We start from the raw sequence: 25,572 nt of genomic DNA, 5'->3' as shown, positions 1-25,572 counted from the left end.
GGAGCTTCAGTTCACGTTCACTTCAGACACCACAATGGAGGAAGTGAATGTGATCTCCGCAGTCTGCACCGTGGCGCGAGTGTTGGTGCCATCTGGCTGGATGAGGAGTTCTGACCTCTCCATGGAGTTGGCGTGTCTCCGGCCTTCATTCATTCACTTTATGTCACTTAACGGGGGCAGCAGTCTTAGCAGTGACGTCCTCGTGTCCCTTTCTCCTGCCACACTTACCAGCTCATACCGTGGGATCCCAAGGCCTTGCCACACCATCTGGGAGATGTAATTCTCCCAACAAGCCGGGGGTCTCATCCTCAGGCTGCTCAATTGGCTCCTGTCGATGTAGAGGGTCTCTGGAGAGGTTTGTGTGCCCCCAAGGTGGTGTCCAGTGCAGCAGCTTCTGATAGGGCCCCTCAAGACAAAGTGGTCCCTGGATGGTGGGGGGGGGCTAATGTCACAGAATCACGAATTGAAGTAGAGTACCACACCCGTTATGGGGTTACTGGGGTCTCTGCCTGGAGCCCCCCCCTTAAATTGTGACGTGGCGCTGCCCTCTGGTGGCATTTGTGTGATGTGACCGTGGCAGACGGAAACTCGGACACACAAAACCACCTCTTGGGACGTGGAGTGTTACCTTTATGAGTGAGCAGCGGGCACTTCTGCAGACAGAAACCCCTCATTGATGATGAAGGTCAGAGGAGAGCGGCCAGAGTGGGTCTAGCTGACAGGACGGCGACGGGGAGCAGAAAAGCATCTCCACATGATCCACACTTTGCACCTTGAGGATGGTGGGCTGCAGCAGCAGAAGACCACGTCGGGTTCCACTCCTGCCAGCCCAGAACAGAAAGCTGAGGCTGCAGTAGACACCGGACCCCCAAAACCGGACAGCTGAAGACTTGGTGGTGCGTCTCCTGGTTCTGCCAAGGCACACAGATGGCAGGTGCCAACAGCAATGAATCCATGTGCCCAACCTGCCTTGTGCCAGCAGTCCAGGCTGGTGATGGGGGGGTGGCGCTCTGTTTTCTTGGCCCACTTATCATCACTTGAGTGCCACAGTCTCTCTGAGAACCCTTCTTGACCCCATACACCCCTTCATTGCCTCATCTTCTAATGGGTTCAGTGGTCTTCGCCGTCTCCAAATCGGAGTCCAGAAGGACGGGAGATGAGCTGATAGATCTGAAGGAACCGCCGACGTGGAGCAGACCTGCCAGGAAGGCACCCACAGCTCTTCAGAGAACACGAGGAGGTGCCACCCAATGTTGGTATGGTGGGTGTACACGTTGAGTAATGACACAGAATGTACTGGGTGCCAGTCTCGTTTCACTGGTCACACACACGGTACAGCATGTAGGGAAAGCTCGGCTGCTGTGCGCTAAACGAGAAAAGAACACGTGACAATGGCGGCTCCAATGATCTCATTAACAGCAGAGCGCCCTTTAGCGCTGCCCTCGTTGTCCCAGAGTGGTGTCAGCGGTGGGATATGAACCCCCGGTTTGAGGTCTGAAGCCTTAGCAGCTACACCACACGCCTACCACCCACTTCATGGGCACACAGACCTCCTCGCGCCGTCCATCGCATCCCAAACTCCTGTCACCTCTGTCACCTTTCCTCCTGGTGCTAATTTGGCACCTCTTTATTGTCTGTTTAGGAAAGTCACCATAATGGAAGACACAGAACAGAACATCCACTTGAAGAACCTGTCGTCCCTGCAGGCGGCCAACGAGGAGGACGCCCTCAACCTGCTCTTCTTGGGAGACACCAACCGCATGATAGCTGAGGTGAGAGTTCGGGGGTTTGAGGGTTCACTTGGTATTAAGGGGTGTAGACGGAGGGCATGTGGACCCTCCCCCTTGACCCGTCCCCTTGTTTCCACCCTTCTTGCCCCAGACCCCCCCTCCCCCCCCATTACCCTCCTTTCTTTATATGTTGGTGTCCTTGGGTTCGAGGCCCCCTACAGGCCACCAGCAGGTATGACGTGATTGGGCTTTGTGGGGTGGCAGTGCTGCGCCTTGACCTCAGGTATGTCACTGTGATGCCTGTGTGGCCTGCGCTGTTCACCCCACTCCCAGCTTGTGCCCGACGCCCACGACAGCATAAGCAGCTTATTGTTCCTGCCATGCGACCCCGAGGACGACGCGCTGCGCCGCTCCCATCTTGTGTGGCCGCTGACACTTCTGCCTTGGACAGGTGACAAGGCCTTTTCTGTGCTGGGGGTCAAGCTGCAGATGTGTTGAGCCCCCCTTCAGGCCTCTGAGATCTTGATGTGCACCTCATCATAACATCTAGCGGTCTCACGGCGCCAATTTTGGGTTGTTTACATCTTTTATTACTGAACCTCATCCAGCTTCCAGTGTCCACGTGTGAAGTGTGAAAGTCACTTCGCCCGTCTCTGTTGGGGGGGCTCCGGCCTAATGAAAAACTCAAAGCCCAAATTCTACCCTTAAGGCCTGAGGCCTAGGGGCTCAAAAAGGGCCCAAAGTCCGCACTCCCACAAGGGCCTCGCCACCCAGAGAGAGCAGAAAGTAAGGGGACACGACCAGGAGGTCAAAGAAATGGGCTGATGGTCAGAACTGGGGGGACGAGGGTCTCTCCTCAAAGCCACTATGGAGTCCTAAACAATAGCAGGGATTGGAAAAACTAACAAGGGCTAAACAGCCATCTTTTAAAACGGTTCATCTGTCAACTTTGGATGCCCAAGAAATGCCCAGGGTGGCATTCCTGAGCATAACTCGGAGAGTTCTGGGAAAGATCTCCATGGAGACACCTTTGTGATAAAACATAATCGAACTGTGAACTTTATCAAAGCAGGTCTGAGGCAAAGTTAAATTCAATGAGTCCTAAAACCTTACCACCCATTTACAGTTTAAAGCGTGAGGAGCAAAACATTTAGAATAGCTGGAGGTCCTGACCGCTTCCCTCTACAGACGTCACTGGAAGGGAGAGGGGAGCCGCCAAACCCCTAGCCCACCAACCGAACCCTTCATCACTGCATCTGCCTGGCGTTGTGCGGGTCCACCGCTTGTCACGCTGAGACGTGGACTCCATGAGACCCCTGGAGGTGTCCGGTGGGATCGGACCTTAGTGGCAGGAAGTCCTGAAAGTCGCAAGGTGGGACCTCCGTGAGGAGTTTGGAGGCCAGGTGAACATCCCGAGCTCTCTGCTGTGCTCATCCAACCAGTCGTGAACATGTGGTGGGGTGCATTATCCTGCAAAAATAGGCAACTGGCCCTCACCATGAAAGGGTCTACAGCAGTCTTTAAGTAACATCCACATGAATTGCAGGACCCCAACCTTGCACAGTGTCACACTGCCTCTGCCTGCTTGTCTTCTTCCCATGGTGCACCCTGATGCCATCCCTTCCCTGGGTAAATGTTGACCACACGCACCCGGCCGTCCACACGATCTGGAAGAAAACTTCACTCATCAAACCAGACCACTGTCCTCCCATTCTGACACTCACATGCCCATTGTAGGTGCCTTTGGCACCCTCTGACCAGTGCCAGTCTAGAGGGATGGCATAGCCTCCTGTGTGGTGGACTGGACTATTTGGTGCCTCTCAGGTGGTCTTGTCGCCCTGCCCAGATCTGTGCCATCGTCATCTAATGCCTCCTTGTCTCAAGTGGCAGCAAAACACACAGATGGAATGGCACTGGGGACCCCACTGGCCAAAAAGAAAAGCCAAACCCGCTGGCGTGGGCTTCATTTATCTAAGGTGGGTGGGCACTCACCCTGTGCCGCTGCCAGGTTGGCCCAGATGTGATCGTACAAATGAGAGTACAGAGGTCCCTCAGTGTTACTAAGGTGGCTCCTGACCCACCAGAAGGGGCCTAAGGTGGCTCCTGAGCCCCCCAAAATGAGCGTAAGGTGGTTCCTGCCCCCCCCCCCCCCCGGAGGGGCCTGGTGTTTTTTTTTCAGCAGCTCTAGGCTGGGGTGTTGCTCCCCTGAGACGTTTATCAAGGTGTCTCTTGTTCTTCTCTCTGCAGACCCCAATGAATCAGGCCTCCACCCGTTCCCACTGCATCTTCACAGTCCACATCTCCAGTCGGGAGCCCGGCTCGGCCACTGTGCGCCGCTCCAAGCTGCACCTGGTTGACCTGGCTGGCTCTGAACGTGTGGCCAAAACTGGCGTCGGTGGTCACCTGCTGACTGAGGCCAAGTACATCAACTTGTCCCTGCACTACCTGGAACAGGTGAGACGCGTGAGCAGCCACTTACAACTTTAGGGGGTCTTTACTAATAGTCACACGGAATGAGTGCAGTACAAGTCTCACTTGGATGAGCTCATCGACAGCTGTGGTGGGTAGGACAGTCATGTGACAAGTGGGCCATTTGTGGGTATAACACGAAAGCACTCGTGCCCTGCCTGCTTACCCTATAGGGGTTGCCCATGTGCAGCCATTTATGGATTTGACAAGGAGACCCGGGCAGGACACATTAGGAGAGTCTTCATGCAAGGCACTCAAACAACTGCCACCAAGTGTGACATATTGGACATGTGCAGCTACTCGTGGGTGTGACAGATAAGACGTATGCAGTATGGAGTCACTTCTGTGTGTGATGTGTAGGACACATGCAGGGGAACATGGGCAGCCACTTATGGGTGTGACAGATAGGACATGTATGCAGCCACTTCTGACTATGACGGGTAAGACACGTGCAGCCACTTGTGGGTATGACAGACAGGGCACATCATGAGAGTCTTGGGTGAGACTGGGGACAAGAGTATCTGCTTGTGGCCAAGACAAATGACAGGAGAGTCTTGTGGGTGTGACAGAGGAGACGTGTATGGAGTCACTTCTGTGTATGATGGGTAGGACACTCGCAGTCACTTGTGAATGTAACACAAGGACATGGGCATCTGCTTATGGGTGTGACAGACAGGACGCTTGTGTACCTACTGCTGTCTATGACGGGTAAGATGCATGCAGTCACTTAGGGGTATAATGGGGGACGTGAGCAGCCACTTAGGGGTGAGGCACTTCTACCAAGTATGACAGGTAGGACACTTGCAGCCACTCATGGGTGTGACAGATGGGACATGTGAGGAGAGGTAAGACGCATATGGAGTCACTTCTGTAGGGCACTTACAGTCACTTGTGAATATAGCAGGAGGACATTGGCATCTGCTTCTGGCTGTGACAGACAGGACTCATGAGGAGAGTCTTCTGGGTGTGACAGGTAAGACATGTGCAGTCACTTAGGGGTGTGACAGACAGGACACATGAAGCACTTCTACCAAGTATGACAGGTAGGACACTTGCAGCTACTTACGGGTGTGACAGGGGGACATGAGTAGCCACTTCTGGGCATGACAAACTCTTCTTGGTATGACATGTGAGACACACGTGCAGCTTCTTCCAAGTGTGCCAGGTGGGACGCGTGTAGATCTGAGAGCACACGCCGTATGGGACAGGGACTTCCTCTTACTTGGTGGATCAAGTGGGCCGCACGTTGAATTGAATGGCGGCTCATTTTCTAGGAAGTGGCCTTTGCTCTGCAGCCACAGATGGGATGACAGGCCAGTCCATCAGTCAAAGTAGACTACTTAGGGGGGACATCTCGTTGGGCTGAATGACCTGTCCTGTTGATGTCACAATGGTGTCACACGAGAATATTGGGGCACTTTTTGTGACAAGAGCAGGCCGCTCAGCCCAACGCGCTGCCCGAGGTGGTCCCAAAGTGTGACCCTTGATAAGACGGCGCGGCTGCTATTTGAGTTGTGCTCAGATCTCTCCGTGTGTCTCCACTGCAGGTGATCATCGCTCTGTCAGAGAAGAATCGCTCGCACATTCCCTACCGGAACTCCATGATGACCTCGGTGCTCCGAGACAGCCTGGGAGGAAACTGCATGACCTCGATGATCGCCACCGTCTCTGCGGACAAGAAGAATATCGATGTATGTGAAATGTCTGACGGGAAGGGAGACCTTGTTAGAGAGGCCGCTGGCCCCGAGTAAAGATTCAAACTGGCAGCCCCGCTGTGCCCCTCACGCCGCCTTTCTGCACATCTCGCTGTTTTATGAAATGTGAAGGACGGCCGGGCAGGCGGCCAGTGTGGCTTTAGTGCCCTCCGATTTCCGCTGGTCAGGTCCAACTTGTGTAGCTCTTGGAGATTTTAGGGTTTGCTTTTCCTTTGGTGTCAGCTTTGGGTGTCCGTAGTGCTGTGAAAAAGTATTTGCCCCCTCCGGATTGAAGCTTGTGATGCTGCGGGCTTTCAGATCTTTAACCAGAGTCCTTGAAGGGGGTCCTTGAGGGAACAAATCGCCCCTTTTTGTTCAACTCATTTAACTAATGAGCAAAGTTATCCAACATCAAGTGGTGCTGTGTGAAAAAGTAATTGCCCCCCAGTTAAATCAAGAGATCATTCAAGTCAGCCGACTACCCTGCTCAGTGTAGACGTCACTTATTTTGGCCTTCACCATCAGGCTCCGTTTTCTAGAATTCCCCAAGTCCACGACCCCACAATTTAAAGAAATTTTAGAAGAGATCAGAAGATGAAGAGCTACACGGCCATTTCAAAGGCTCTGGTCCTCAGTCAGCCATGCTGCCCTCTGGGCACCTCAGGGCATCTCATCTCAGAGAATCGAAGAAACAATCCCATGAGCTGCGGGCTTCTATAACCTCTGCAGAGGTCAGGGGCGATGACACTGGGCAAAAAAATGGGCTTCATTGAGCAGCAGCAGGGTGGAAACCTCTGCCAAGCAAGTAGAACTTCAGTGCTGCTCATGTCTCCTTTGCCAGGAGGTGCCACCTGGGGGAGCTCCATGCCAGTTGAGAGAACGTTCTGTGAGCAGATGAGACAAACATGAAACTCTCTGGAGGATGCACACCCCATCATGACCAGCGTAAGGCAAACACAGCAGTCCAGGGTAAGAGAATCGGCATTACAGCCGAACATGGAGGTGGTGATGGTGCTTTGGAACTCGGATGACTGGCCCTAAGTGAAGGACTTTCAGGTCAGCATCAGAAAACTCTGAAGTGGAATGTCTGCTCATCCGTCCGAGAGTCACAGCTGAAGCACAGTGAGGACGTGTAGTGACAGCGCCATTTAAAGCACAAGAACAGGTCCACCTACGGCCTAAAGCCAAAGGATATGCCATGGCAGGACATGACCAGGAAAGCCCAAGAATGTTTCAGAATTTAAGAGGGTCTGCTGTGAACAGTGGGCTCAAATTCCCCACGGTCATATGAAAGGCTGATAGTGGATTAGAAGAAGCGCTTGGTGGCAGTCATTGCAGCTAACGGTTGCACAGCAGGTATTAGTGCAAGGGGGCAGTTATTTTTTCACACTGTGCCAGTTTTTGTTAGCTCATTTTGTTTCAATCAATAAAAAAATAAAGAATACCTTATGAGTTTACTCCGGTGCCCTCATTAGATTTTGGGAAGCCTTCCATTTCAATGATTTGCAAGGACCCAGGAAGGGGGCAAATACTTTTTCACAGCACAGTTTTTTTTTAAATTCACCTTCCAGATCTTGTGCCCTCCTCACATCTGTCTTGACCCCCTTGTGCTTCTCTCTCTATTCCTAGGAGTCGATCTCGACCTGCCGCTTTGCACAGAGGGTGGCCCTCATCAAGAACGAGGCGGTCCTCAACGAGGAGCTGGACCCCGCACTGGTGAGCACTTTTGGATTTCTCTGAAGTTCCCCTAAAACGGAAGGCAGTGAACCCCTTAAGGGTTTCAAGGATGCAGTGCGAGCTCCTCGATTTGTCTTCTGGAACATTCTACAGTGTCATGCCAACCTCCGTGATACCCACATGGACACCTCATGTCTTGCCACCCGACCTTTCGCATGTCATATCAGTCTGTTCCCTCCACCCCCTGCTACAACATGTGGCACGTGCCCCACTATCAATGTGGCTGGATCAGCCCAAGACCAGTAAGAACGACGGGAGTGCTGACCCGTCAGGGGGCTTCCAACATTTTGATCCGATTGTCCGTCACAAACGGTATGGTCATGTTTCTGCTGTTCACGTTCTGCCAGTTACACCAGTCGGATTGGAGGGCATCATGTTATGGCACATATGGTAACGACTGTGTTGAACCTGTAGAGCACTAGAGGCACAAAGGCACTATATAAAACCCACGAGTTTGCAGGGCACAAGCTGTCCTTTTGACTCTGGTAGCTGTATGGTACTGTGCAGCTAAACCTACCCGGGCACTGCCCTCTGGTGTGGGCCTGTTTTTGGGCCACTTTGCCCTCTGGTCAGTTGTGCCCTTGTACTTTGTAAGTCACACAGCATGACCGCACAGCTGTACACTGCATGTTGCACTACTGAAGCCATTTAGGTGCCAGGCTGCTGTGTCTTCATCCACACAAAGTGCTGTACTTGTAAAGCTGCCCGGGCACTGCCCACTGGTGTGGTTCTGATTGAGTCACTTTACCTTTGAGTCCTTTAATGCCCTTGTTCTTTGTAATTCACAGTATGGCAGCACAGATGTTCTGTAGCCATTTAGGTGCCAGGCTGTCATGTCTTCATCTTCACACAGTGCTATGTCTCTAAAGCCACCCGGGCACTGCCCGTTGTTGTGGTCCTGATAGTCACTTTGCCATTTAGTCTCTTGTGCTTTGTAAGTCACAGTTAGACAGCATAGCTGCATACAAGTTGTGGTTTTGCTAGCCATGTAGGTGCCAGGCTGACGTCTCTCCGTTTGCCTAGGGTGGATGGTCAGATGATGGACACTCCAGTTTTGCTCCACTGCCTGCCGAGATGACGTTTTGTGACACCATCTGTAATGGAGGGATTGGTTTCTGTCATGACATATTGTTAGGCTAAGGCAGTGGACAGTAATCGGTGAGGGCGCCAGTTCAGTCCATGCCCCCACCTCACTGTGTCATGCCAAGCAAGTCTCCTAACCTGACCTATGAAGAACCAGGGCTGTAGGGGTGGAGCATAGCACTGCAGCATCGGGTCCAAGCCTGTAGGGGGCGCTAGTTCATTATGTGACATCCAGACTGCACGTCTTTGAAGATGTGAGTTCAAAACTTGAGTTCCCTGCGAAGCACCAGATGGGCACGGGGAGATTGCCCAGACTCCACACAGATAGCAGGGGACAGGATTTGAACCCAGGACTGCTCTGGTGCTGTGAGGCCAGCAGTGTCAAATATTCAGCGAGGGGTGCCAATGCCAATCTCGGGTTCCATGGTACCCACCTGCTTTCTCATTTTTCTTGTGCATGTGCCTCGTGTTAAACGTTGGAAAAGCGAAGTGTTGACCCTGAGGAGTCCCTGAGAACAAAAGCAGATTGTTTGCCAGGATCCATCCATCCATCCATCCTATTCCGCTTGTCTGTCAGGATTCTCGAGGAAAACGAGAACAAAGTTGAGCGCTGGAGTCGCTTTGGAAACGTGTTCACCCGGGAGAGTTTGAGCGGCACGTACGGCACAAGACAGGGAACGGACAAAGGCCGACGTCAAAAGGGGCTTTCAGTCTTGTCGGCCCCCCGAGTGCCCAGATGTTTCCACGTCGGCCAGCTGAAGCCACAGAACCTGAAGGAAGGGCTGAGGGGGGAGCCATGGAATGAAAGCACATGGAGCTCCCTGGGAGTAAAGGCTGCGAAGGCCGAGTGCTGCAGTGCCAAGGACCGCCGGCCAGCTGCTCCACGTACGTGAAGATGGCCTGCGTGGTGGGCTGTGGGGTCCAGAGCACTGCTTTGCCAAAGGGAGTGCAGGATTTCAAAAGGAAGGAGGTTGTCTGAGAAAGGAAGGGAGGTGGGCACAAGAGCTCCAGTGACCAGCCTGGGGAGATGTCCATGACACGTGCTGGACAGTCACTTTAGTCAAGCGCATGTGCTCCTCTACCAAGAATACACCTGTCAGAGCGGGCACAGTCTGGAAAAGAAATGTAACCTGGAAAATTGGTGACCACGTCCAGGTGATCCTGCCCGGATGGCACATTGTAGCCCAGATGGAGTGAAACTGCCCCCGTGAATGTGCTGCAGTTCACGCATTAACCACTAGGGGGCTACCTGAACGTTTTGAATCAAATCTCTGAATGCCAAGTATGTCAGTGGAGTGATTGACAGTTTGACCACCAGCCCTGCATAAAGACTTCCTTTGCTTTATATAGCGCCTTTCCATCATAAACTCCCACCCAGTGGTCCTTACTGGTGGAAAACAACGGTGGCCTTCTATACGGAGCACAAACTCTAACAGGCAGAAAGATTCGCTCAGGTTAATAATGAGTGGGGACTGTGTGTGTTAGGCTGACATTTTATATAGCGCCTTGCCAGAATGAACACAGACCCGGGGTACTTAATTGGCAGCTTACAGTTTGGGTAATGTGGGCGGTCAAGTAAAACACTGCACAAGGGTTCACGCCGGCCACGTGATTTACAATGTACACCGTAACCTCTAGGGGGCCACCCTGCCCACATTTCAGATTATCTAATGCTGTGACCACTGAGTTTGCACTGGGAGTCTGACTGCCATTAGCTCAAACAGGCGTACTTTGAATTATATAGCACCTTTCCATACTGAACTGGCTCCTTACTGGTACAATTCGGTGGTCTCTACATAAAGTGACCTGAAGGTTTTGTCAGGGTAATAATAATCGAGGACTGAGTGTGTTCCATATATAGTGCCTTTCTAAATGGGAAAACGTCCCTCTGGTCCATTCATACAGCTGGCATTCCAACACGGGGCGCCCCGGCTGATAAAGCGACACACTGAGGTTCATTTTTGGGGGTTTCGTCTGGTAATCTGACAGACATTGTAATTTACGTTTCTTCATTGGGGGGAAACTGCTCACCTTTCATATCTAATGTCATAAACACGAAATATTCTGATTGGCTGGGAGTTTGACCATCTCTAGGAGAAAGGTGTGGTCCTACATAGCACCGTTTATTTATTTATTTGTAAATGAAGTTGGTGTTCACATAGAATGAATTTGTGCCCCTAGCTGGATAAAATATCTGCTAAGCCTCATATTAAGGGATGGCTGCATTGATACTTTTATATAGCACCTTTCAATTTCAGAAACAAGACCTGGACTACTTTATAGATAGGCAGCAGTTGTCTCGGCATTTCTACAACGGGGACATTGGCTGGTCAAGTGGCTCAGTCGAGTCACATAAGGGGGTCAATTTTGGGGGACTTTGCAAAGTTGCGCTTTCCAATTTAATGCCCTAACCACTAGGGGGCCACCCCGTGCCGTTTATTTACTTATCCCACGTATTTCACGCAGGCTCTCTAGGGAGCTGGTGCCAAGCCATCACAGGGTGAACACAACCACCCACCCGGGCCAGTTTAGCAGTGCTAAATTCACCTAGGTGGGCATGAGACTGGATCACCTGAAAGAAACCCCCTGGACGTGGAGAGAACACGCAAACTCCATACAGGAGCCCCTGTGACAGGAACCTCTGTCTGCTTATTTCTGCACCACCATTCGTGTCTAAAGTGACCAGCTGACCATCTTATCGGACTGCCAGTTCAGACAGTGGTCATTTATTTTATATAGTGCCTTTACAACATCAGTTTTTTTTAACAGGTATAATATGGTGCCGTCCATACCAAGTGACTGTGAGCTCCTGTGGGGTTAAAGATTATCTCCGGTTAAAATGAGTGAGGCCTCCATTTGTTATGCTGATACCTTCTTATATAGCACCATGGCATGCCGAACTGAGCCCCCTGGTACTGGCAACAGTGGGGCGACACTGGCTGGTGATGTCGCTCACTTCACATCCAATACTGGGGTGTCAGTTTTGTAATGTGACGGTTGCCAGTTTGATGCCCTCACCACTAGGGGGCCACACCGTCCACACAGACATTCATTTCTAGTGTTGTGCCACTGAAATATTCTTACTGGACTGAGAGTTGGACCGTGTTCTTTTGTTTTATATAGCGCCATTCCCTTTACACTGCTACTATCTTTATAGCGTCTTTCACTTTTGAAAGCAGACTTGAGGCCCGTTTATTGCTTGGCTGCGGCCGATTCCAGTTCTGGGTGGTGAAGCGACTTGCTCAGAGCCACATGAGGGTTCAAAGCTGCCACTTTATGGTGGACATTTTAGATTTCTTTGCTTTATATAGCGCCTTTTCATAACGAACTTCCGTAGGTAGTGGCCATATAAACTGAATTTAAATCCCAACGAGTTGTTCTTCTGATTCTTTTTCTATATGGCGCCTTTCCACAGTGCTGAGGTACTTCAGTTGCACATTTGGGAACACCAGCAGGTGAAGCGACTCACTTGGGGCCACCCACAGGGTTTGGGGGTTTGAACTGGCTGCCATTTTAGTACCCTCGCCTCTAGGGGGCAACACTCTCCACATGGACATTGACTTTTAAATTTGTGGCCAGCGCTATATTGCTGTGTGACTGCGGGGTTGACGGGGCTCTTTGTGTTGTATAGCGTCTTTCACCAGTGACCTTCCTCCCAGGTTTTTACTGCACTGTGGGGTAAGTGCTTGCCCTATAATCTTAGTAACCCATCAGGGCTGAGGCTCTTTTATAGCGCCTTTCATTATTGAAACCTTGATTGTTGGGCTGCAGGTGACTCCACATTTCTTCAATTTAGGGTCACACGGGGGACAGTTTTAGGGGCTCAGACTGGCAGCCTTGTGGTTTACAGTTTGTAGCTTTAGCACTAGGGGGCGATGTTTCATATCTGATGCTGTGAGTTCTTATTTGTCATTCCAGATACGGCTGGTGGCATTTCTTTTGTTAGCCCCCCATCCGGTGCACCAGCAGGTGACGTGACTTATTCGTGGTGTCAGTGGTGGGATTTGAGCCCACAATCTCGAATGTCGTCAGTGCTACCTCTCCTAGAATCAGACTTGTTGCGTTTTATATAGCGCCTTTTCATAACCTGGTATAATGCAGTGCTGCCCGATTACGAGCTCTAGCAGGGGGTCCGTGTCGAGGATTCAAGCTGCCCCCCTCGGTTTAAGTGCTAGACCACCAAGAATGTGGGTGCACACGTCCCTCCTAACGATGGCCACTGCCTTACAAATGCGGGTGGATGTTTCATTTTTGAGGGCTGGTGCCCGTTTGAAGGTGGGGACAACTGCAGCTTAGGCAGCCCCCCATTAGTGGGTCAGTCGCTTCTCTTATCCCCTCAGATCCGCTGAGCGTGTTTGTGGTTTCATTTAAAACTCGGAACAAAGCACGTCCCCTACAAATACAAAGTGAGCCCAGAGGAGAAACGCCAAGCGTCGTCAGACCCCCGGCTTGGCAGTGGAACAAAAGGGGGTGTCAGACATGAAACAAGGCGACTGTGGGGTGCAGTGGCTGAGCCCAGTGTCTGCGGAGACTCGATGTGGGCATGGTGGGCCTGCAGAACAGCACCCTCTATGGGCAGGCAGTACTGCGGCGCCCCCTGCTTGTGCCTCAAGTGGTACCTGAGCTCTGGGCGGTGGAATGACCTCAGCCTTGGGTTCACATTTCACCCGGGGGTCTCCAGTGCTGTTATGAGGGACTTGGTGTGATGGATGGTCTGGGACTCGTACCCTTCTCTTGAATTCCATAAGCTGAGCTGCTCCTCTCTGGGTGGGCACCAATGTCGCCCTTTAGTATGACAGGTTGGTGGGCATTCAGCCCCTTTACATCACCAAACTCAAAGAAGGCCAAATTCCATAGGCCTCCTCTTTTGTGCCACCCTTCTTCTCTAATTAATGGTTAAACTTCAGCTGGTGAGAATACCCCAGTGCCTACCACAGGCCTGCCCATGTGCGCACAAGACTGGCTGCCAGCACTCAAGGAGTGCCACACTACCCTGTCTGCCCGAGTTGCAGCTTCACCTGCATTCACATTCCATGCCCTCCCCTGCACTTCTGTTTGCCCGGATCTGCTTGTTGTGTGATTGGCACTACTGTTGAATTTTTCCATTAGCCATTTTAGGTAGGGGTATCCGCTACGGTGGCTCCACTAGTTGGTAGGGCTGTGTGGGCCTCTCTCTGGCTGTTATGCGCCAGTCAGTGGTCTTAAACTCTGGGCTGGCAAGTTAAGGTGGCACAACTTCTGACGGGGCACACTGGCGGGCCATAAGCACCATCGTCATATTCCTGCCAGGTCTTGGCATCCAAGGAGAATTCTGTGCTGATTTAAAGCATGTGGCATACCTGTCAGGTTCAGCCCCCAACAGAGGGACCTTGCCCTGTTGTGCCCATGTAAGCAGGGGAGCTGGGGCTCACTGTGAAAAGGCACTATATAAAGTAATCCAGCCTGTCAGTGCCAAGCCACTCCATTCCTGTCCAAAACTTACTTCATTGTGCCACTGAGGTGTGTGAGGTGACCCTGGGTGACTGATAGTGACAATTGTGTCATAGCCTGACAGCTGTATAGTGCCTACAGAAAGGCGCTATATAAAGTCAAGGTGGCACATTTGGGCTTAACCAGTGACCACGCTCTACAGCCACTGCTGACCTTCAGCACGTCGATGGGCTGGTCTGTGGCGCTCGGGGGGCCGCCTTCTCAGCGACTGCAGGCTTTGGCAGGCCATCTGGAGGGGAGCGTTGGAGTTTATGAAGCCTCCTAAATTTATTTCTAAGCCCTGCAATAAAACTCCTGGCGTTTGCCGTCTCAGCCTAATGGCTGATGGCAGCTGCAACCTGGCGGGCTTCCCGAGGGAGAAGCCGAAAACGCGGCGAGTCGAGCGAGCGAGCGAGCGACTGACTTTGTGTGTTCTGCCTTCCAGATGATCGCGCGCCTCAAGAGAGAAGTCCAAGAGCTGAAGGACGAGCTGGCCCTGGTGACGGGGGAGCAGCGGACGGAGCAGCTCACCGAGGAGGAACTCCAAAAGTAATTGTGGTTTGACGTCCGCATTCACGCCAGCGCCTGCCCGCCCGACGCTATGCTGCTCGACACGCCGTTAACTCGCTGAACTCCGGGTTTGACTGAAGTGTCCCGGCGGTCCGTCAAGTGGGAGGGTGGGGGCCAACTGTGCTGTATAGCGCCCCCTGGCTCCTCATTGAGCCACAATCTGTTGCTCATGTTTGCTTACAGCGCCCCCTAGCCATGCCATGAGCCAGTGCCCGTTGTGCCCGTGAGTTTGTTCACTCATTATAGCACCCCCCTTGGCCCCATCGTTAGCCTCTGCCCATTTTGTCATGTTGATTCTGTTTCTGTTCATTCGTTACAGCGCCTGCCCCCTTGCCCCCACATTGTGTAACTGCCCATTTTGTGAGGGTATTTCCTTGTGTTTGTTCGTTCATCACAGCCCCCTTAGTGTCACATCGCTCCACTGCCTATTTAGGTTTTTTTTGATTTACATTGTCCCCTAATGTCACATTTGCCCATTTTGCCATGTTAATTCATCGAGCTTATTCACTTGTTTATAGCGCCCCCTAGCTCCCCCATTGCTCCACTGCCGGTTTGGACATGTTGTTTTATAGCGCCCCCTAGCCACCTGTCATTTTGTCATGTTGATTCTTTGTTTTTGTTCATTTGTTATGGCGCCCCCTTGACCCACATGGTGCAACTGCCCATTTTGCCCTCACGTTTGTTAATTCATCATAGCCCCCCACCCATTTCCACATTCCTCCATTGCCTGTTTTGTCATGTTGACTGCAGCACCCCCTAGCCCAGCCATGTGCCACTGCCCATTGTGTCCTGTGAATTCCGAGCTCCATTGACTTTGTTCACTCATTACAGCACTTTTCTCATTTTCTCAAGTTGAGTTTGTGTTTCTGTTCACTCATTACAGCGCCCCCTAGCCCCACATTGTGTAACTGCCCATTTTGTGGGGGTATTTCCTTGTGTTTGTTCGTTCATCACAGCCCCCCCCCCCCCTTAGCGTCACATCACTCCACTGCCTGTGTACACCTGTTGATTTACATTGTCCCCTAATGCCACATTTGCCCATTTTGCCATGTTGATTCGAGTTTATTCACTCGTTCTAGCGCCCCCTAGCTCCCCCATTACTCCATTGCCTGTTTCTCCATGTTGTTTTATAGCGCCCCCTAGCCACTTGTCATTTTGTCGTGCTCATTTACACCGCCCCCTAACCCCACCATGAGCCAGTACCTAATTTGCCATTTTGCTTCCTGGTGTTTAACTCACTACAGCGCCACCTACTGTAGCACCAGGGTTAGTCTGTCCAGTTGGAGGACTTAAGGGTGGTCTCCAGCACCGGCAGGGGAGACTTGTAGGATCCAGAAGGAGTCGGAGTTTAAGTGCAGCCCCCTGACCCAAACCAGCTGAGTAATTGCGGGTGTGAAAGGTGCCCAAAGTGCAGCGTGGTCAGGGCTTATAGGCTGTGGCAAAGATCTCACGTGGGCAAGGAGGGGGCATCTCTGGATTTTTTTTTATTTTTTTTTTTTTAGGGTCTGTCACCAGTCCGGACTGGAAAGTCACTCAGGAAAACGCAGCCAAGGTCCACAATTTCAGTTGTCGCCAATGTGCGATGGTGAAGCGACTTCCGTGTCTTGATTCTCCATCACTTCCCACGCTCGGGTGTGAAGGGAAACTGGCAGGGCTCCCCTGGCATACGGCCCCCCAATTGCTTTTCCACTCCATCTTTTGGTTAAACGTTTTCCAGTTCCAACGAGCAGCTGGACTTCAGTGTTTGAGGCGGGACTTGGCAACACACTGTGCCCCCTCGCCAGAGTCCGTGGGCTGACTGGCGCCCCCTGCAGGGCAGCTGTTTGTGGGAATTGGAGACGGAATAAGAAGACCTTTCTGTGTGGTGTGGGGCCTTTCATATTCATCTTATGATCTGTTATATAGCGCCTTTCATATCTGTCTGCCTACCTATCTAGCCATCTGTTTATTAGATCAGAAAGGCACCTTATATACAGTACAGTGTGTATATATTTAAATATATATAGTGAAATAAATATCCTCGACACACAAAAAAGGTTTGGGACAGCCACCCGTATACTTGAGTAGCACAGATGTGTACAAAGTCGAGTCCGACAGAAGACAGAACCGAGGTTACAGGAAGGTGGTCTTGTATTTAAGGTAGAAAGGCGGAGGTGACGTCATCGAGACCCGGAAGTGACGTCATCGGGGCTCAAGCTGGCAGAAATTCCCATATCTGGTCTGCACAGATAAAAGAAGTAGGTTTAGTGCACGGCGCCACCCCCCTGGCCAGCAGTGTAATTACTTTCGTTTGGTCCTTTTAGCTGCCTCCTATGCGCATGTGTGTGACAATAGAGCTCTATATAGATGTGTACGCTAGTGTCAATGTGTGACATTCTACAGAATGAGGAAATCGGGATGTCAAAGTATGACACGATTAACATTTCAGACATCTCCTTGGCCAAACTGGCAAGTCATTCTGTATGATGGCGAGGGGGAGTACTGAAGTGACAGAAGTGACGTCACATATTCTGTACAATCCCTGCTTTTCACACATTGCCAGTACCTTTACATCTGTCTATTTTATGGGGCCTTTTGTATCTATTACTGTGTATAGCGCCTCTCTTCTCTGTCTGACATATGGTGCCTTGTATATCAATCTACTTATCTGTCCATCTACCTGGCTGTCTGCTGTATAGTGCCTTTCATTTCTGTCTATCTACTTGTCTATCCGTCTGTTTATTAGATAGATAGGAGCACACATTATATGTCTCTGTATTATATAGTGCCTTTCATTTCTGTCCAGCTCTCTGTCTGTTTTTTATTGAGTGTCCTTCATATCTGTTATGTAGCGCTTTTCATGTGTGTCCACCTGCCTGTCTGCTATGTCACGCCGTTCACATCTGTTACATAGCATAGATATGAAAGGCACTATATAGCGCCTTTCTTGTCTCCCCATGTCTTTTACAGTACCACGTGTTTGTGTGTGTATTATTGTCTTCACTTGTCCCTCTCAGACCCTCCTCAGTCATCCTTCTTTTCAGTTTTTTCTGAGTGTCATTTGACTGACGGGTGTTTGACTGAGTCGTCCCCCTCTGATGCCCCCTGGCCAGGTGCTGACCTGTCCAGTTTTCCAGCCTTCGGTTCATTTCCTCTCCGGCCAACATGGAGGCTCTGTTTCATGTCCATTGCGGTCACCTTGATTGCCCTCTGCACAGCCTGCTGGCCCAGAAGACCATGCAGATTCCTCGCAGCCCCCCAGCGGCCGCAGCGGTCACTACTCACCTGCTCAGCTGAGGCCCGCGCAGGCCACAGACTGCTGGCAAACTCCCCCTCCGGGCACTGAAGCCTGGTGTTAGAGCGAGTGTGTCAGCTACAGTGTGGACCACCACTGCCCTCCACACCAGTGGCCAACCAAAGCCTAAAAGTCAGAAAAGTTGGGTCAGCCCTGGGCCTGCGTAGAAACAGGAGTCTCACCGAGTGCTCGATCCCAATTACCTTATATAGCGCCCCCCCCACAGCATAGAGAGCCCTCATGATAAGAGGGGGGACTCATCAGTCACATCTGTGTTTGATATAGCGCCCTTCATACCAAACCTCGTTACAGAGCTAACACGATGACAGCATGAACAAGTCGTGATATAGCGCCCTTCATATTGTTATTTCATATAGCGCCTTTCAGTGAACGCCATTAACAAGAACCTAAAAACAAGGCAGGCAGTCACTGTTTATTTCACATAGTGCCAGCTTCACCACAAAAGACATCATCCAGTCAGCCTTCTACGGCGAGCACAGTATCAACACAAATCTTTGACTCGTATAGCGCCTTTCAGTGAAGCCAATTAAGGCACCTAACATAAAAACAAGGCAGGTGGTCACTGGGTGCTTTATAAAGCACTTACAGTGTTAGGGCAGATCAAAAGATTATTTAAGACCACCATAATTAAAAAAAAAAAGTCTTGATATCAAATAAAAAATAAAAATAGCTTAAAGCAAGGGTGCTTATTCCTGCCACAGGTGATGGGCACACTGGCATTGAGTATAAAATAAATCCAGGAGTAACAGAGGAAGGGACGGCATCTGTATTCAAACCCTAGACCACCAGGACTCGCTCATCCATTTCATGCTTTATTTCCTTCATCTGCCTGTCCAAGTGGCTCTGGCTGCTGTAATTCAGCGCCCTGCCCATGAAGGGGGCACTAGACCAGTACATGGTAGTGCACGCCCTGACCACATGGCTTCGGACAACTGGAGGACCACCCTGCTGGAGGCCACGGGGGTTCAAGTTCAAAATATGTTAGTTGAATGTAGCGGCCTGATGCCCTCAGGATGCCTACTGTGGATGCCCTGTCCATTTTATGTGGCATGTGTCCACGTGGACCCCTGGTGATGCCACCCTCTTTGTCCTCAGGACCTTCTTCAGAAATCTGCGCTCCCTGGTACCTCCTCAGCCTTTGTCTTATATAGTGCCTTTCACAGAGAGCACAGTCTGAATGACTGGATAGAACAGGACTGGACACGTATGTGGTGCCCGCTTCATATGGCAGTTTAGCCACCATATGGGGGGTTTAAAGTGGATCCCTGAGGCCTGCCATACCCAGTGCTGACACCGCTGGTGACTCTTGGACTGTGCTCTCTGACATTTTCATTTGTTTTTGTTTGTTTTAGATTGGAAGAGCAGATTAAAACATTTCTGGAAGATGGAGACCCTGAAGCATCTCTGAAGGTCGGGGTGGACATGCGCAAGATTCACCACTGTTTCCAGAGACTCAAGGTGGGCGCCGTTCACTCAGTTTTAGGAGATCGGCAGGCTGGTCCATTACCAGTAAGACAAGGCTAATTCGGTCTGGGTGGACCCCCGCCATGAATCATCTGTCCGGGCCACCCAAAGGCATATTGTGTACTCGGTCTCTCCTGAAATCTGCTGGGATTCCAACAATTTGGTTAACATCTGTGATGAAGCCACACCCCTTCAGTACAGCTGTGCATAAAGCATGTAGCCCCGCCCATTCATGTTACAACTGGTCTGATTATGGGTGAAGCCCCGCCTTTTCACTCTAGACATCCTCAGATCAATGAAGAAGCCCCGCCTCTGACCTCTTCTCTAAAGACATTACTCAGATGTTCGACAAAGCCACGCCCCTTCACTATTGGCATGCTCAGCAGATCTGTGATGAAGCTCCGCCCTTTCACTTTGGAGGTGCTGAGATCAACAATCACATCCTTCACCTTAGGTGTGTTTAAAGGCTGAAGCCCCACCCCTCCATTATAGACATGCTCAAGTCTGTGGTGAAGCCCCGCCCCTCTATTACAGACATGCTCAAGTCTGTGGTGAAGCTCCGCCCCTTCATTATAGACCTGCTTGTCTGTGGTGAAGCCCCGCCCTGCCATTATAGACCTGCTTGTCTGTGGTGAAGCCCCTCCCCTCTATTATAGACATGCTCAGGTCTGTGTGTTGAAGCCCCGCCCCTCCATTATAGACCTGCTCAAGTCTGTGGTGAAGCCCCACCCCTCCATTATAGACATGCTCAGTTCTGTGGTGAAGCTCCGCCTCTCAATTATAGACATGCATATCTGTGGTGAAGCCCTACCCCTTCATTATAGACATGCTCAGGTCTGTGGTGAAGCCCCGCCCCCATTATAGACATGCCTCAGTTCTGGGGTGAAGCCCCGCCCCTTCATTATAGACATGCTCAGGACTGTGGTGAAGCCCCGCCCCTCCATTATAGACATGCCTCAGTTCTGTGGTGAAGCCCCGCCCCTTCATTATAGACATGCTCAGGTCTGTGGTGAAGCCCCGCCCCTCCATTATAGACATGCCTCAGTTCTGTGGTGAAGCCCCGCCCCTCTATGATAGACATACTCAGGTCTGTTGTGAAGCCCCGCCTCTCCATTATGACATACTCAGATCTATTGTGAAGCCCCGCCCCTTTGATATAAACCTGCTTAGATGCTGTGACATGTGTGGTTACAACTCATCGGATTCCTCATCAACACTCTGCCTCTCCCAAAACTGACTTTGCACATTTCGTTGTCCCCATCAGTGACCCTTGACATCTAGCCACTTCTGTCACTTGGCTGTCCCAAACCTCTTCTGGCTCTTCATTGGTCGATCTTGCAGCTCCTACACCAGAAGAAGCCTCTTCACCTGAGGGTCGTTTCAACGGCCTCTCTTCAGGATTCACTAGCGCCCCCATCTGAAATCCTCTGCTGGATCTTCAGTCTGTCCATCCTGCTGCCTTGTCCTTGTCCTTCGCACACTCCTTCAGCTGGCCATCATTGCCATTGTATTAATTGTACAGCCAGGAGGTGAGGTGGTAGTAAGTTGTGGAATATTCTCCATTCATTTGTGTGTTGGGGTCACTCCTAAAGCCCAAAAAGTGTCTGATGTGAGTGCGCCCCCTACAGGTGAGCCTGCTGGGGTCACAATGAAAGCTGTCGTATGAAATGGCTTTGTTTTCTTCCCAACATCCAGTGCAAGTTTCAAAATTTCTGACTTGGGTGCTGCACACAGCGTTGGCCTGAAGGGGGCGCTCGTGAACAGAAACCTCAAAGAGCAGACAGTGGGGACCAGAAATCCAAACCCAAAGGGCACATTTGGGGGCAACACATGGCTAATCCATCACCCCTTCTGTTAATGCCAACTATAAAAAGAGGAAATGCTGTTTCTCTCTTGGAGCCTTACTGGGCAATGGCTGAGCCCAGCTGGCACTCCTCTTGTCACCTCCAGATCCTTTCCTTCTGTTCTGCCCCTCCCACTCCACTTGCACCCAACTCAAAGCCCCCTTGGATGAGGCTGGCTGCGGTGCTGGAGTTCCTCTAGTGGCTCCTCCAGGTGTTGCGTGTAAAGACCACAAAGTGACCACAGCATCAGACTTTCAGCCTTCCTTTAATTTACCATCATGTTTAGGGTTTGGGGGATTCCAGTTGCAGTTTATACCCACAGTGGGTCTTTGTTGTCCCCTTCAGGGAGTGTTCTGTCCAGTGGTCATTCGACCTGAGTGGCTCCTCACATTTCCTTAGGCACCTACTGTGAAAGGCGCTATATACTGTCTGTTATTTATTTATTCATGTATTTGTTTCTCTTTCCTTCAGGTATATGCCAAAGAAAAAACGGTGCCTTCTGCTGTCGGAGACCACGGAGATTCGCACGCCGCTCCCCAAGATGAGCTGCCGCCCGACGAAGTGAAGCTCAGTAGGCTGGTGAAGCTGGAGGAGCTCCTGCAGCAGAGAGATAATGAAATCAGTATCCTTTAGTGACTTGGCATTGCTGCCCTAGTGTCATGACACATGCAGGGCCTGGCACAGTCCAGCCTGGCAGACCACCATTGGTGTGGTGCCCGGGTCAGGTTCTGGAGGAGCTTTATCTTGAGGGGCACCGGAAGCTTAAAAAAATGTCCACCAGGTTAGGCGGTGCAACTAAACTGGCCAAAATGGCTCCACATTCCCTCAGTCAGGGCTCTCTAAAGGCTGATGACCGGGTGCCGAATTCTGTAGCGCCCCCCCACTGTGCGGAGTGCAAGTCAGGAGAAGTTACAGAGGAGACACGGACGTCACCGGGCTGCAGGTGAGCAGCAAGGTCGGTGAGTCGTGAAGTACCAGGGAAGGCTGAAGGAGCTGAAACACACATGGCTGAAATGGTGGACATAAGGGGGCGCCACTGAGGCTGGACGACAGGCTATTTTAACAAATGTCAGAAAATAACGCGGGGACGTCCAAAACGAGTGACATGGGCCAGATGGCGAAAGGAGCCACCTAAGCTTCATAGTACCTGGGGCTCTGTTAACTGGTGCCAGTGGGCTGGGGGGCGCCTGGTCCATCTAAGGGGCTTCTTCAGCCATCCATGACACCCAAACTCAGCTACAGTGATACGGCCACAAAAGAGGAAAAACAAAAACTGGAACAAGCTGGCACCACTGAGTTAGTGTGTGTTACACGAGCAGATGAGAAGGTGGCGTGCCATACCACAACATGGCATGACATGCGATATCTGTTACAGAGTGCCGTTTCATGGCTGTGTGTCACCTGTCTTATATAGTGCCTTTCATAGGTGTGTCTGTCAATCTCTCCTTGTATTATATGGTGCCTTTCATATCCATCATCTGTACGTTATATAGCGCACTTCACATCTATCTATTATATAGCGCCTTTCCCTCTCCATCATATATCTCTACTTTATACAACGCCTGTTTGAGGCTCTCTCTCTCTCTGTATGTGTTATATAGTGCCTTTCAGATCTCTGTATTTTGTAATGCCACGCTCTCTATCTGTCTGTCTGCTATATAGTGCCTTTCCTGTCTGTCGTCTATCTTTTGGGCCTGTTGAGTTCCTTCCTCTGTTGCCTTTCATGAATCAGAGCCTGGTGGTCTGTCCTCGGGTGACAAGCCCTCCCACTGTGGAGTGGAGCCTTTCCTGGCATCAGATATCCCTGACAATGTTCAGAAGACCAGTATGGAGCCCCTGGGCCAGGCCTGGTGTGGCAAGGCTGCAGGTGCAGATCTCCCTAAGGCTGCCCGACTCGTCACTGATGTCGCCACCCATTTGTGACAAACACTTTTTTTTCGTGACACGTCCTCATTCTGTTTCTCACAAGTTGCTGGTTAAAGCGGGTGTTGCGGCACCCCTAGTGCCACTGCCCCGACTGTGAGAGAAGACCACTCGCTTTGTCTGCCCCTCTGGTTAGATGACATGTAAAGTGTGCAGCCGCGGTGCTGACTCACTGTCCTGGAGGGGCACATGAGTATGCCAGAGAGATGCTGGCACTGGGCACCTTTGTCCATTTTAATACAGGGGCTCTAATTGTCTCATTCGTGCTTTAGTGCCAGGCGTGTTTCCGGACTTCCTTGCCTGACCCCCTCCAGTTCCCTGCAGGGTAACAGCTGGTGTGTGGCACCATATTCCAGTGGCACAACTGCCCCCCTCAGCCACTGGACAGGCTTTTCTAGGCTGTGGTGGTCTTTTCCTGCCTTGCAGTGTTTTTCCATATTCAGTTTAAAAAGGGGTGTCCACCAGAGTCGATACCTGCATAGGAGACCACCAGTCCTGGGATTCTGTCCAGTCTTGTTTTATTACTTGGGTGGTTCAGCAATTAGTTCTCAGACATGGGTTCAACTCGGGGGGTCTGCAGAGTCTCATCCAGGGCCGCATTCTCTCTGGCCAGTGGACAGTGACGAGGGGCTTACCTGTGGTGGTCTGGGTGGGTGTTTGTCCTAAACTGTACTCAAGTCCCACTTCTTCAAGTGCCCATCTTAGGGAAGTTCAGTCAGTTTGTGTTGCTTTCTCTTGTTCAATCTATTTTATATAGTGCCTTTCATGGCCTGTTCTGTCACAAGACGTGTCACAGACATACAAAGAGAACGTCCCAAGAATCACAAAAGTGAACCCAAGAGCGCCACTAGGGGGCGATGTGCATAGGATGACAACATAAACTCACTTGATCATGTAAGGCTGGCACAGGGCACAAAGTACAAGCAAAACCCGAGGGGGCCACCAGTCCATCACAAAGCCCACCTGCACTCCCAGGTAGGGGTGTTTAAAGTGCCCGAGGAGGGCGAATGAGAAAAAGTCACAAAGACAAATGGCACCCTGGCAGGGGCGTTGGATCTGGGAGTCTACACGCTAACCTCTGTGCCACCCACCTACAGGGAGCGGAGAGTAGCTGTAGTGCCATAAAGCCAGAAGGTGGCGTGAGAGGCGGGCGAAGGGGTTCGTGTTCAAAGGTGCCATAGTAGAGGAAGGTTGCCTGGAGTGGAGTCCGCTGTGAAAGGTGATATCGCTGTATCTGCTTTATTCAAATGAATGGTCAAATAACCTTGAAAGGCGCTATATCAACACAAAATGAATTCATTGTGCCTTGAGCTGTTATCATCATATTTGGGTCACAGTGATGTCATTTCAGGTTCACCCCGTCAGGCGCTATATCAGTGTCTTTAAATAATGGGGGGTCTGCCAGACAGCCGATGTGCCTCATACTGCACTTGTTTTTATGATATAGCGCCTTGCGAAGGCACCCACTTGATGACGTTCGCCCACTGGCGCGTTCCAGACACTGTGCTCTTGTGATGTATGACGCAGGCTCCAAAATAACTGTTGGGGTCCCCCTGGTTTAATAAGGAGGACTGCCACAGTAATAGCGCCCAAGAGCAAGCTGCTGTGCCTTCTCTACCCAGGGTGCCATGTCTGAGTGGCACTCCGTTTCCATCTGAGCTTTAGTCCGAATGAGACGGCACATTCCGGAAGGGGCGGAGTTGGGGGGGCCCTCACTGGGTGTCCTCTCTGCGCTGTTGGATCAGAAAGAGACAACACCACTAGCGACAGCAGCGCCCCCTTATGTCCTGGGGTGGTATTGCTTGCCAGGGATGATCCTCAGTTGAGATGCGTCTGAGTGATGGGCAGTTTGTAGTTCAGCTGTGAACTTCCAGGTGTCTGTTAAATAAGAGTGGATCTGTCCAGGATTCTACATCAGGGACCATTGAAAAGCCATCACACCTCTGACACACACTGCATGTCTACAAACAGAGTCATCAACGGCGCGTCTTTACAACATCAGAGCCACTTTGACGAGAGCAGGCCGTTCAGCTCATCGGGGTCTACCTCAAGTCGAGATCTGAAGGCCACTGGATTCATGTTGTCACTTCATGCCATGGGCTTGTGGTGCTGTGTGAAGAAAAAAAAATCCTACAATTTGGGCGAATCTGCCCTCACGTTTCCAGCTGTGTCCACGAAGAGTAGCAACTGGGATTTGTTGTATGAACTCCCGTCATAATCTGAAACACTTCAGCTGTGCCAACATGTGATCTGTAAATGGCGCTCCTCCTCAGTTTCATTCCGTGGTCCTGAAT

General features: G+C 51.2%; 1 protein-coding gene across 1 annotated transcript in view; it reads left to right on the top strand.

Moving 5' to 3' along the window:
* The window catches only part of kif6 (kinesin family member 6), a 125,372-nt gene that overhangs the window by 34,321 nt on the left and 65,479 nt on the right, over nt 1-25,572 (top strand). The window contains exons 6-12 of the mRNA XM_028796324.2: nt 1,643-1,772; nt 3,978-4,184; nt 5,747-5,890; nt 7,523-7,609; nt 14,628-14,731; nt 19,400-19,505; nt 21,827-21,977. Coding sequence (XP_028652157.2) covers nt 1,643-1,772; nt 3,978-4,184; nt 5,747-5,890; nt 7,523-7,609; nt 14,628-14,731; nt 19,400-19,505; nt 21,827-21,977 — 929 coding nt within the window. The remainder of the gene's footprint in view (nt 1-1,642; nt 1,773-3,977; nt 4,185-5,746; nt 5,891-7,522; nt 7,610-14,627; nt 14,732-19,399; nt 19,506-21,826; nt 21,978-25,572) is intronic.

This window comes from Erpetoichthys calabaricus, chromosome 3 (assembly GCF_900747795.2).
Source record: "Erpetoichthys calabaricus chromosome 3, fErpCal1.3, whole genome shotgun sequence".
Classification (NCBI taxonomy): Eukaryota; Metazoa; Chordata; class Cladistia; order Polypteriformes; family Polypteridae; genus Erpetoichthys; species Erpetoichthys calabaricus.
The sequence above is the reverse complement of the archived record's forward strand: the minus strand, read 5'-3'. Positions and strand labels throughout refer to the sequence as shown.